The 11,771-nt window shown below is 59.7% G+C and overlaps 2 protein-coding genes across 3 annotated transcripts; both read right to left on the bottom strand.

Annotated features, from left to right (window-relative positions):
* Positions 1-1,395: 1,395 nt before the first annotated feature.
* Positions 1,396-3,118, bottom strand: FAM89B (family with sequence similarity 89 member B). The gene is made up of 2 exons (XM_056131631.1): positions 2,617-3,118; positions 1,396-2,120 (listed from the first exon to the last, which is right to left on the bottom strand). Exons 1-2 carry the CDS (start codon positions 2,911-2,913, stop codon positions 1,842-1,844), a joined length of 576 nt encoding a protein of 191 aa, XP_055987606.1. The 5' UTR covers positions 2,914-3,118; the 3' UTR covers positions 1,396-1,841.
* Positions 3,119-3,322: 204 nt separating this feature from the next.
* On the bottom strand, positions 3,323-4,843 carry ZNRD2 (zinc ribbon domain containing 2). Of its 2 annotated transcripts, XM_056131630.1 has the most exons (4): positions 4,745-4,843; positions 4,497-4,648; positions 4,249-4,333; positions 3,324-3,988 (listed from the first exon to the last, which is right to left on the bottom strand). In XM_056131630.1, exons 1-4 carry the CDS (start codon positions 4,761-4,763, stop codon positions 3,642-3,644), a joined length of 603 nt encoding a protein of 200 aa, XP_055987605.1. In that variant the 5' UTR covers positions 4,764-4,843; the 3' UTR covers positions 3,324-3,641. The 2 variants fall into 2 exon arrangements, with proteins under 2 accessions (XP_055987604.1, XP_055987605.1); XM_056131629.1 differs by having other exon boundaries at positions 3,323-3,988; positions 4,497-4,763.
* Positions 4,844-11,771: the final 6,928 nt, after the last annotated feature.

The raw sequence follows: 11,771 nt of genomic DNA, 5'->3' as shown, positions 1-11,771 counted from the left end.
CCGAAAGGGGAAGCGACGTGCGGAGGGGCCCCAGGGTAACAGGAGCCAGCTGTGTCGCCCCGGGGGCGGGCGGTGGGAGGAGGGGGGCCGTCTCCTGGCGCCGCCTGCGCCTGCCCCCCACGTCTTAGCCGGCCCCGGCCCAGGCCAGCAGCCCCCCGCGGTCTCTGAACTCAGTCGTCCGCCCGCCGTCTGCTAGGAGGACGGTCCCAGCCCCGGCCCCGGAGAGCTGGCTAGCTGTCAGTTGTGCAACCGAGAGCCAAGCGCTGACCCTCTGCCTTAGTTTCTACCTCTGCAGGATGGGAGCGATTACGGTGGCCTTTTGCACCGTTCCGCGGAGCTGTTGGCAGGGGCCCTGGCTGGCAGCGGCCGTCTCTAATGTGGGGCCCGTTATCAGGCATCACCACGGATGCGCCCGGGGAGGGGAGCGCGTGTGTTTACCCTGGCGCGGGCGGGGTTAGGGCCCTGCCTAGATTAGGGCCCTTATCGCCTCCCTCCGCCCGCTGAGCGCGGCCGCAGGTGCCAGGCCGGGTTAGAGACGGGCCCTGGGGCGCACATCCGCGCGCTCCCTCCCGGCCGCCGCCCGCGCTGGGGTTAAGGGGCCCGCGGGAAGCTCCAGACACGCTGTTGTTTGAACGGGGCCGGTGCCCGGGTGTGTGCCAGCTCAGTTTTTGCCTGTCCACCAGGTAGCCCGGGCATGAGGCGCTCTTGGTGACCGAAACTCGGCCCTGTCTCAGGAAGTGGCGGGGGGGGGGGGGGGGGGGGGCAGGGCCCTGAGCAGCTGTCCCCAAGTGTGCAGGCTTCTTCCGGTGGCCTGACACCTGGCGGGAGGGCCCGTTTCCTCTGCAAGAGCCTTGAGCAGTGGCGGGTGTGAGAGGCACGGGGGGCTCGAGGCTAAGACGTGGCTGGCTAAGATGTGCTAAAGGCATCCCGGGTCGCCCCCTCCCAGGCGGGGCTCGCAGACTTCACCCCGTTCTGGCTGGGCGGGGCTCACTCCCATCCCTTCCCCGAGGCGCCTTCCCTGCAGGCCTGGGGCCCCGGGCTCAGGCCCACCCATTTCCTGCGCTGCCCGAGCCCGCCCCTCTCCGGTGGAAAGTTTCTCTCAAGACAGGCGGCTCCTTCCTTCCCCGCTAGCCAGGAAAGCCCAAGGCAGCGTGGGGAGGGGGAAGGAGAGACGCGGGGTGAGGGGTCCCCAAGCCTCCAGCTGGAAAGGGAAGTGACTCGCCTGGGACTTTCAGGGCAGCGTGGCCCTGCCACCCCGCCGCCCAACTTTCTTCCACTCGGGGAGACCGGGCGCCACCTGCTGGCGGAGCGGGGCCACGTTAGCGGGAAACTGCCCCTGCACCCAGAGCCCAGCCTCAACACAGAAAGACGGAGATCATTTATTTACTTCTTTATTTATTCATTCGTTCATCGAGCCCTGGAGGACGGACAGACCTAAACATCCAGCAAGGGGCCGTGGCTGGCTGGCCGTGGGAGGGTGTGCAGGAGGGGTCCCCAGGGAGACTCGAGAGCCAGAGGTGGTAGAGCCCTGCCAGCAGCTGCCAATAGCGACAAAAAGGGGAGGACCAGCTGCTCGGCACTCACCCCCATCCCGGGGTGCCGAGAGGGGCAGCAAGAGATCTTGGGCTCCACTGGCGGACTGTGGCTAGCTAAAGTGGGGTGCACACGTGTGGGACAAGTGGGAGTCCAGTGCTGAGGCTGGAGTCCAGGTGCCAGCCCTAGTGCCAGCCCACCCGCAGGAGAGGGGGTTGATGGCTTTGCCCCAGGACTGTGCGGTGTGTGGGCACGTGCGGGGAAGCGGGCACTATCTTTCCACGTGCAGGCGACCCGTCCCGGTGGCATCACAGGCTGATGTGGAAGGCTTCCTGCAGCCACTGGTCCCGGGCGTTGTGCGTCTGGGGCACGGTGAGGGGCGGCGGGTCGGGGGGCAGACTGGCATCTGTCGGGTCCTCGTCATCCGAAAGGCCGGCGTCCGGCGGGTACGAGCTGTCCGAGTGCAGTGAGGATGACAGGTCCTGGCACAGGCTCAGGTCCTGGCACAGGTGCTTGTAGTCCTGGATCGATTCGTACAGGCCCCACAGCTGGCACAGCAGAGACATGTCCAGCTGTCGCAGCCCCACCTGCAACAGACGGAGTGTGGGCTGGGAACGGGCCCAGGCACCCTCAACACATGCACGTCACAGCCCGAGACAACCCTCTCACAGCTTCCTACAGCCCCGAATCTTGCGGCCGTCATATACCCCTACAAAACCGTCCACCTCCGGAACAGGCGCTGCCCCTCCCCTGTCAGATGGGGCGACAGTGACCTGACAGGAAGGGATTAAATAAACCCTGGATCTAAAATTAGCGGCTGGGGCTAATGCGACCGACTGATCGCTCGCTTCGCAAGGAATCTGCGGGTTCGAGTCCCCGGACCTCCGCCCCCCGCCCCCGGCACCGCATGGTCCCCCGATCACACCCCCCCTGCCGCCCCAGCGCCACCGGGCGTGGCTCAAAACCAAAAATGCACGCTAGCTCCGGCCACCAACGGCCACCTCGTCCTGTCCGACCACGCTCCGGAACCCGAACCCCGCGCCCTGCCCTGGGGCGGCGCCCGCCCCCCCCCCCCCCACTCACCATCTCCTTGCGCAGCGCCGCTAGTGCCGAGTCCAGGTTGACCTGGCGCCGCGGGCCGGACGCGCCGGCGGCGGGGCCCGCGCTGGCGGCCGCGGCGTGGCGGGGCCCGTCCGGGGCGCGGGCGGCGCGGCTCAGCTCGTCGTGGATGCGGCTGCGCTGGCTGTAGACGCGTTCCAGCTCCCGCCACGAGCCGCCGCTGGCGTTGAGCAGCCCGCTGAGGCCGCGCGGCAAGGGCGGGAGGCCGGCCAGGGCACAGCCCGCGCCGCCGGGAGCCTCGGCCGCGGGCAGCCCATTCATGGCCCGCCCGCCGTGGACAGCGCTGCCCTCCCCCGCCCCCAACGACCAGCCGGGGCCCGCGGCCCCGCACCCCGCGGCCCCGCCGGCCGAGCCCCGCCGCCGCCCGCAGGCCGCGCTTTGTTCCTTCCTCGGCGCCCCGGCTCCGCCTCCTGCGCATGGGCGGGGCCTCTCTTAAAAGGGTCGCGGCGGCGCGGGGCCCACCGAGGCGGCGGGGCGACCCCTGGACAGCAAGCCGCGGGGTGGGGGCAGCGGCGAGGCCCGAAAGGCGGGCGCAGCGCCTTCTCGGTCTTTCTGCCTGGCCCCCACGATGCTTCAGCCCTCTGCCCAATCACGAGAGGACTTAAAAAAGCTCCATCAGGCCAACCCATCCTTGGTCCCTCGCGAGCCAGGACGCGCGAGCTGCAAAGGGACCAGGATGGGGGTGTCCGGATGGTGTAGGGCAGTGTCCCCTGGGGGACTGGCACCCCGAACCGCTCGGGGGATGTTAGGGGGTGGCGGGATGGGCACCGGATGGCTGAGGAGGCCGCAGGGGTCCATCCCTCTGGTTCCCTCTTCAGGGGGAAAAAGGTACCCGCACCCTAACGGAGACTGGGGGCGTCGGGGACCGCAGGGGCAGGATGCGTGAGGAAAAGGCAGGCTGGGCCGCATGCACGCCCAGAACTACGACAAATCACACAAAAGGAACAGCTGTTTTTCTAGAGGGTTCTTCTCCGGAGGGTGGGGGTCGTTTAGTGCTGCAGCTGCCGGAGGCAGTACAGAGCTTCGGCGCAAGCCCGGATGAGGCTGCAGAGCTGGATGCTGGTCTCCAGAGAGGTGCTGGGGATCAGCTCGGCAGACGCCCAGTTAAGCTTCTGCAACAGGGCCTCCTGCGTGCAGGCCACAGCATCAGCGCTGGGTGGAAGGCCAAGCAGGAGTGGCCCCTGCGCGGCCTTGAGCCCGGCTGCAGCTCCCTCACAGTGCTCTGGACGGGGGACGGGGGGCTGCGGAGTGGACCCAGTGCCCTCCGGGGGCAGCTCCACGGTGGAGGCGAGTTGGTGCTCCCGGGCCTGGGAGAGGGCAGCCTGGGCATTCAGCGCTAGAAGAGGAGAAAGTGGATGCAACGGTCAGTCAGGACCGGCTCGGCCTGAGCCTCCCCTGATGGGCGATGTCGGTGCTGGAGACGCGGTGCCTGACCCCGGCTTTGTTCATGCCCAGCTTTCACCTCGGGGGCGAGGGCTGGGCCTGCCGGGAGCTCCTCGGCCCCGGCGCCCACGAAGCCCCTGGACAGCCCACGCGCCGGCTCCCCGCCCCCTCCCGGGCTGCCACGGCGCCATGTTTCTTTCCTCGGCCCCTCACCCGGATTGTCTTTATCCACGTCTGAGTCGAGCTCCTGGCAAGCTACGCAGTAGATTTTCTTTTGTTTGTCTTGGAGGAGGATCGTCTGGGGTGGGGGAGGGCGAAGCACAAGACGGGGGAAGGGGTGAAACGCCGGGGGGAAGGGGTGAGACGCGGGCGATGGGGAAAACGGAATGGCGACCAGCCTGGAAGTCCGCGCAGGTTCCGCGGCCCGACCCCCAGCCCCAGGCCCCCCAGGGTCCCCTCACCCCGCAGTCCTCGCACGTCTCGCCCAGCATGCGGTAACCACGCAACAGGTAATCGCCCATGAGCCGGGAGATGCGATCCTGACGCTCCCGCCGCGCCTGCAGCACTTTGGTCTCCGCCTCGGTCGGGGGCTGCCACGAGCTATCGTCGGCCTCTGCGGGGACAGAGGCACAAGGGACCGAGGAGCCTCGCCCGAGCGCGCTGCGTCCCGCTCCCCGGCGGCCGTGGCCCTCGCAGCCCAAGCCCTCACCAGAGCCGTTTAGAGCCATGTTGCCGTTCTCGCTGCTGGACTCGCCGGAAGTGACGCACAAGCCAAGCGCCTCTCGGCCACGCCCCCCTTGCCTGGGGCGGAAGTGGCGTCACCGCAAGGCTCCGCCTTACTCTGCGGGGGCGTGGCCTCCCGGCGACGGCCCCAGACACAACAGACAGGAGGGGCTTGTGCGGCGGCGTCTCGGCGCCCGCTGCGCTCGGCTCCGGAAGCGTCTGTGCGGGGTCGCCCTTCCTGCGCCCGCCCTGGCCCGGGACCCCTTGACTGCAGGAATCCCCGCGGCCCGCCGCCTCCCCGGGGTTTCCCTTGTCCCTGAGTCCGAATCCGGGCGTCGTCTACACCGCCACGGGGAGGAGAGCACGCTCCGGCCGCCGGCGCCTCCGCGAGCCTCTTGGTCTCGCTTGGGCCAGGGGCGCCGCGCAGGGGTCTTTGGAGCCCGTGGCGGCGAGGCTTCTCCCCACTTCCGCGTGCCCCAGTCTGTCCCCCTCCAAGTCCTGAGAATTGACGCGACTTTGTTTTTTTGCGGGAGTGGAGGGGGAAGGATGAAGTTGGGGCCGCACCCAGAGGGGCTCAGGGGCTACTGCCGGCCAGGTCCTTGGGTCGTTATGCGGTGCTCAGGGCATAGAACTGGAGGTCCATAATGCAAAGCATGCATCGAAGCAGACTTATTTTTAAAACTATTGGAGACAGGACAGGCTGGAGTGATAGCACAGCGGGTAGGGCATTTGTTTTGCACGCTGCGGACCCGTGTTCGATTCCCAGCATCCCATATGGTCCTCCGAGCATCCCCGGGAGTAATTCCTGAGTGCATAAGCCAGGAGTAGCCCCTGTGCATCGCGGGTGTGACCCCCCAAAAATATTGGGGAGCTGGAGCGATAGCACAGCTGGTAGGGCGTTTGCCTTGCATGCGGCTGACCCGGGTTCGATTCCCAGCATCCCATATGGTCTCCTGAGCACCCCCAGGAGTAATTCCTGAGTGCAAAGCCAGGAGTAACCCCTGAGCATCGCTGGGTGTGACCCAGAAAGAAAAAAAAAATGGAGGCAGGAGCTCAGATAGTACAGGACAGGGCACTTTTCTTGCACAGCGCTAATCCTGGATCTATAGGAGCAACACCAGTAGTGATCCCTGAACACTTCCGGGCTTGGCCCCAGTTCACCTGGCTCTGTGCTAAGAAATTGCCCCTGAAGGTGCTCAGGGGACAATATTTGAACCTGGGCAGGCTGTGTGCAAGGCAAATGCTTTAACCACTGTACTATCAATCTGGCCCACAGTTCAGTTCCTCTTGGTCCATCGTGCCAATTTTGTAATCTTGTGACCGGTCAGAGATGAAGTTCAAGCGTTCAGGGTTGATTGATACAGTTTTAGCAGATTCTTCGGGGCTACAAAGAAACTTGATAGTCTCACAGATTTTCCTTTCTGTTTGTTTTTATTTTGGGGCTACACGTGGACACACGTGGTGGTGTCCAAGGCTTGCTCCAGGCTCTGCATTCAGAAATCATTCCTGGTAGGCTCGGTGAACTGGGATGGTGAGGAAACCTGCATCGTGTCAGGAAGACGTCCTAACCTAATCACTGTATTATTGCTCTCACAGCTTAAGAAAAAAAAATGTTTTCTTTTTTCTTTTTGGTCACACCGAAATGTGATGCTCAGGGGTTACTCCTGGCTCTGCATTCAGGACTTACTCCTGGCAGTGTGCTCTACTACCGTTCTGGCCCTTAAGAAGATTCTCTTAAGGACAAACTCCCCTAAGGATGAATTAAGGATGAAGTCCCCTGGGGCTCCAGCAGGGCTGGGATTTGGCTTGGGGCATCCATTATGCTCCAGGCTCTTACTACCTTTGGGTTTCTAAGGTTGAGAAACACTAGTCAGAAGAATCTAGGGATTCCAGGAGTGCTGCGGGTCTAGGGATGGGGAAGGTTGCCCATTCCCATTCTGAGAAGGCTGGGAGTTCTCAGCTGAAAAAAAAAAGTCTGGTGGACCTGAACGTTTTGGCAGTTTGGCATCTCTGCTGAGCTCAGTCATGAGGTGGTGGAGTCCGGCCGTGTGGGCATGGCGGCATCTGTTGGGGTATGAGGGCACTGCTGGGGTTTCGGCTGGGTGGGCTCTTGGCCTGCCCCCCTCCAAGGTTGCCCAAAGTTTTCAGCTGGGGACCAGTGTATCTAAAAATTTTGAGGCTAGTTGGTCTCTTTTGAGATTTAATCATGAATCTCCAAAGCTCAGCAGAGAGATTGCAGAGAAATCTAGACAGAGGGATTTAGCAGTGATCAGCAGCCCTGCCCTAGAAAACTCTTAAGCTCAAGCTGGGGATGGGGATACCCAAGAGTAACCAGATAATGAGTCTGGCATGGATGTAGCTCTTTGTTCCATTCCCAGCATCTCAAAAACAAAACCAATGGGCTGGAACAATAGCACAGCGGGTAGGGCGTTTGCCTTGCACTCAACCGACCCAGGTTCGATTCTCAGCATCCCATATGGACCCCGAGTACCACCAAGTGCCGCCAGGAGTGATTCCTGAGTGCAAAGCCAGGAGTAACCCCTAAGCATCGCTGGGTGTTACTCAAAAAGCAAAAAAAAAAAAAAAAAAGTGAGCAGGGGATAAAGAGAGCACAGCAGGTAGGGGCCAGGTTGAATCTCGGGCACCCCTTATAGTCCCCCAAGTACCACCCAGAGTTCAGGGCCAGGAGTAACCCCTGAGAACTTCTGGGTGTGGCCCCCAAAACAAATGAAATAGAAAACCCCAAAACAAAGAGCGAACAGTCTCAGAACAGAACAGACCCTCAGAGATGTTCGTGGTCCATGGGGATAAAGGCCTGCAGTCGCAGTTTCCTTTGAGAGAAGTCAGTGCCGGGTAGGACAGGGAGAGAGTACTTGCCTTGCACGTGGTCAACCTGGGTTTGAGCCCCGGCATCCCATATGGTCCCCTGCAGTAGTGATTCTTGAGCTCAGAGCCAGGAATAACCTCTGAGCACTTTTGGTGTGGCCCGGCTCCTCAAATAAATATTAGAAATAAAAAAGAAGGGGCTGGAGCAATAGCACAGCGGGTAGGGCGTTTGCCTTGCACGCAGCCGACCCGGGTTCGATTCCCAGCATCCCATAGGGTCCCCTGAGCACCGCCAGGAGTAATTCCTAAGTGCAGAGCCAGGAGTAGCCCCTTGTGCATCGCCGGGTGTGACCCAAAAACCAAAAAAAGAAAAAAGAAAAGCCGAAGCTCCACAAACCATGTCCCAAAAGACAGCTACAGAACGCGGCTCGGCAAATCGTTTCCTTGAAACTGGCAGCTCTTTCTCCATACAGATCGCATGGAAAGCATAAACTCATTCCCAGGAGACTTCGAAGGACTGAAGGCATGGCCAGTGTGTTCTCACTGGGGCAAAGAGTAGTTAGCATTCACCAGGGGGCAGGTCTAGGAGATTTGCAAGGGGCTTTGTTTCTTGGGAACTTTTTCAGGCACGAGACCCCACCCCCCATTTAAGCACCCTTTAGAATCTGGAGCCTTTTCCAGAACCGATGGAAATGCAAAGTGGGTCCCCAGGAGTTTCTGTGAGCATTTAGAGATCCCTGTAGGGGCCAGAGAGGAGGAAAAAAGGAGGTGTGTGTGTGGGGAGGGGGGGGAGCTTGTCAGCCTTCTCTCTATGCTCCAAGAGGTTACCCTGGGCTCTGGGAAGGAGTGCTGCTTTGGGGTTTCCTCCAGATTTTGTATGCCAGTATTAATGGCAAGCTATTAAATTTCAAATAAAAGAGAATAAGGGGCTGAAGAGTCTCCTGCCCCTCCGCCTGGCTGTCCTCACCAGGGCCCCTTGGAGGGGGGCAGGTTGAATTTCCCTCCCTGCCCCGAGCAGAGCCCCGACAGCCAAAGAGCTCCAGAACCAGCCACAGCCATGTTGAGACCACTCTCCACACGTCCGGACAAGCCTCATGCATGAAGGAATCAGCAGAGGAACCCAGGCATGCGGGTCCCAGGGCTGAGATCTCCAAGCCTGCTCGGATCTGGACTGGGTCTTCTCCACCCAGATCCCCCATCTTCCAGTAGCTAGGCGTCACACCCACCAGCTGCCACTGGCACCAGGTGGTCCCATCAACAGCCAAGACCCAGAGACTGTAAAACCCAGCTCCCGGAAGCAAACAACAGTTCTTACTTTGTAGCTCGTTCTTACTTTGGAGAACCTGGCAGGCTACTGAAAGTATTCTGCCCTCAGGGCAGAGTCTGGCAAACTTCCCGTGTGGTACTTTATATGCCAAATACCAGTAACAATGATGGGTCTCATTCTCCTAACCCTGAAAGAGCATTGAATATGGCTCTTTTAAAATCTCAGGGATAGGAAGGAGATGTTACTGGTGCCTGCTCGAGGCAATCGACGAACAACAGGATGATCAGGATGATCGTGATTGTGAAGGGGTTGGAGTAATGTATAGTGGGGAGGGCGCTTGCCTAGCCGACCCAGGTTAAATCCTTGGCATCGCATATGGTCCCCAGGCATTGTCAGGAATAATTCCTGAGTGTGGAGCCAGAAGTAACCCCTGAGCATCTCTGGGTGTGGCAAAATAAAAGATAAACCCTCTGCCAGACTGACCAGCCCAGATTGGCCGAAGGGCATGACCCTAGCAACAGCCGCCAGAAAGCAACAGGGCATGGTCTGCTGAGTCACAGAGGCCCACGCAGGAGCCAGGAAGTGCCAGTGTCATGACCCTGCCCCTGAGAAGGCTGTGCATGATACTGGCTCATTTCATTTTTTTTTTTACCTTTATTCTTTTTTTGTTTTTTTATACAACACAGTCTCCAATGGAGACGTTACTGGGCCCGCTCGAGCAAATCGACGAACAACGGGAGGGCCTTTACCTTTACCTTTACCTTATTCACCATGAGGTCACGGTCACGGTCACAGTCCTCCTGTTATTCATCGATTGGCTCGAGCGGGCCCAGTAACGTCTCCATTGTGAGACTTGTTGTTACTGTGTTTGGCATATCGAATACACCACAGGGAACTTGCCAGGCTTTGCCGTGTGGGTAAGATACTCTCGGTAGCTTGCCGGGCTCTCCAAGAGGGGCAGAGGAATCGAACCCGGCTCTGCCAGGCTGGCTTCGTGCAAGGCAAACACCCTACCGCTCATCAAACACCCTTCCCTTCACCAGTGCATGTTTTCCACCACCAAAATCCCCAGTATCCCCCCTTCCGCCATTCCACACGTCCCCCTGCCTGTGTGGCAGAGAATTTGCAAAATACTCTTTCTCTAGTTTAGTTACTTTCAATATATCAAGACCAGTTCTACCACGACTCATACCTCCCAAAAATGCAATGCTAGACAATGTGTTTTATATTGCTTATTATGGTTATAATATAATGACGCGCGGCCGCTCCAGGAATTCTAAAATTTTAATAATTAGGGTCTGAAGAAACCACTGCAGCAAGTTGCTCAGGTCCAAGATTCATTTGTGTGTCTCTGGATCGTGGCCATGTGGGAGTTTAAGTAGACAGTGGGCGGATGTGGCGTCATCTCAGTATCCCATGGTGGGGGGGGGGGAAGAGAAGGGCCCACTCCTCCCCTGTCCCGCGAGACTTGGGATTTGCCATCACTGAGACTCATACCCGGAGCTTCTCGCTGGCTTCTAGAAAATGGTGGCCACCTGACCTCCTAGAGGGCTGGAGGAGGGACAACATCTTCCCCGGTCTGGAGCAGCCCAGCAGAGAAGGCCTATTGCAAAGTCTCGGGCCATCTCTGCAGCAAGTTGCTCGGGTCCGAGATTCGTTTGTGTGTCTTGCCGTGGATTTCTGTGCAGTGATCACAGCTGAGCCAGCCCTCCCTTGTAGACGGCAGCGTGCTTGGTCCTGGTAAGACACAATCTCTGAGGAGACCAACAGGAGTCACACTGCACACCCGCCTGACCACCGGGTTGTCCCTTTCTCCCGGAAATGCCATAGTCCTCAGGTGGCCACGCAGTTCCCCTAGCACGGGCTGGAGAGACAGAGTCTTGCCTCTGCAGCAGACATGAGACTCTTGCCCAGTCCCTGTTTGTCCCGCAGAGGGAGGCCCAGAGAGTGACCTGGGCCACTCCTGAGAGCCTGGACATCTGGGTCCTCTTAGGGCAGTTGGGGTATCTCCCAATTCTTCTCCTTTTCGGGGACGGGCACACCCGATGTGCTCAGTAATTACTCCTGGCTCTGCACTCAGGAATTACTCTTGGCGGTGCTCAGAGGACCATACAGGATGCCGGGATAAACCTGGGTCGACCTCGTGGGGAGGTCACGGTCACGGTCACAGTCCTCCCGTTATTCATCGATTGGCTTGAGCGGGCCCAGTAACGTCTCCATTGTGAGACTTGTTGTTACTGTGTTTGGCATATCGAATACACCACGGGGAGCTTGCCAGGCTTTGCCGTGTGGGCGAGATACTCTCAGTAGCTTGGTGTATTCGATATGCCAAACACTGTATTATCTCGCCCTACCTCCTACTTCCGCTTACAGTCCACTTCACCCCTGCACTCACATCTTTGGGGTTCCTCTTTGGGTTTTGGCCACACCTGGTGGTGCTCAGCACTTATTCTTGGCTCTGCACTCAGGGATCACTCCTTGTGCCTTCGGGGAACCAGATGGGGGTGCCAGAATCGAACCCGTGTGCACTGCGTGCAAGGCAAACACGCTACCTGTTGTCCCATCTCTCTGGCTCCTCTTTGGGGTCCTTTGTTTCGTGTGTGTGGGATAGACCCAATTTTGGCACAAAGAGGTGCCTGTAATAAAGTGTAAAAGCAATTTAGTGGGAAAGAGAAAAGTTGGTCTTTCCCAGGTGGGCCCTGGGTGGTCAGACTTACAGATCAGAATTAACTCAGGCCAAAGAAAGACAAGTGGAGTCTCCCCACATTCTGGCTTGAGGTCTGTCATCAGGCATGCCCGGGACCTTCAGGAATGCCCGAGGGAATGTCCTCAGCACCCTGAGGTCCTGGGAATCTGCACTTTACTCCCAGCTACTCTGAAGGGAAGAGACAGAGGAAACTTCTCAGAGTGAGGAGAGTGA

Source organism: Sorex fumeus, unplaced genomic scaffold (genome assembly GCF_029834395.1).
Source record: "Sorex fumeus unplaced genomic scaffold, SorFum_2.1 ptg000093l, whole genome shotgun sequence".
NCBI lineage: Eukaryota > Metazoa > Chordata > Mammalia > Eulipotyphla > Soricidae > Sorex > Sorex fumeus.
This window is presented reverse-complemented; position numbering and strand designations above follow the sequence as displayed.

Excerpts from the sequence above, each read along its gene's own strand:
- ZNRD2 (XM_056131629.1), bottom strand. The coding sequence starts at position 4,763 with ATGGCTCTAAACGGCTCTGGTGAGGGCTTGGGCTGCGAGGGCCACGGC. Across the intron at positions 4,334-4,496 it reads AGACGTGCGAGGACTGCGGG|ACGATCCTCCTCCAAGACAA; the intron begins GTGAGGGGACCC and ends CCCCCACCCCAG. Across the intron at positions 3,989-4,248 it reads CGTGGATAAAGACAATCCGG|CGCTGAATGCCCAGGCTGCC; the intron begins GTGAGGGGCCGA and ends CTCCTCTTCTAG.
- FAM89B (XM_056131631.1), bottom strand. The coding sequence starts at position 2,913 with ATGAATGGGCTGCCCGCGGCCGAGGCTCCCGGCGGCGCGGGCTGTGCC. Across the intron at positions 2,121-2,616 it reads CGGCGCTGCGCAAGGAGATG|GTGGGGCTGCGACAGCTGGA; the intron begins GTGAGTGGGGGG and ends CGTCTGTTGCAG.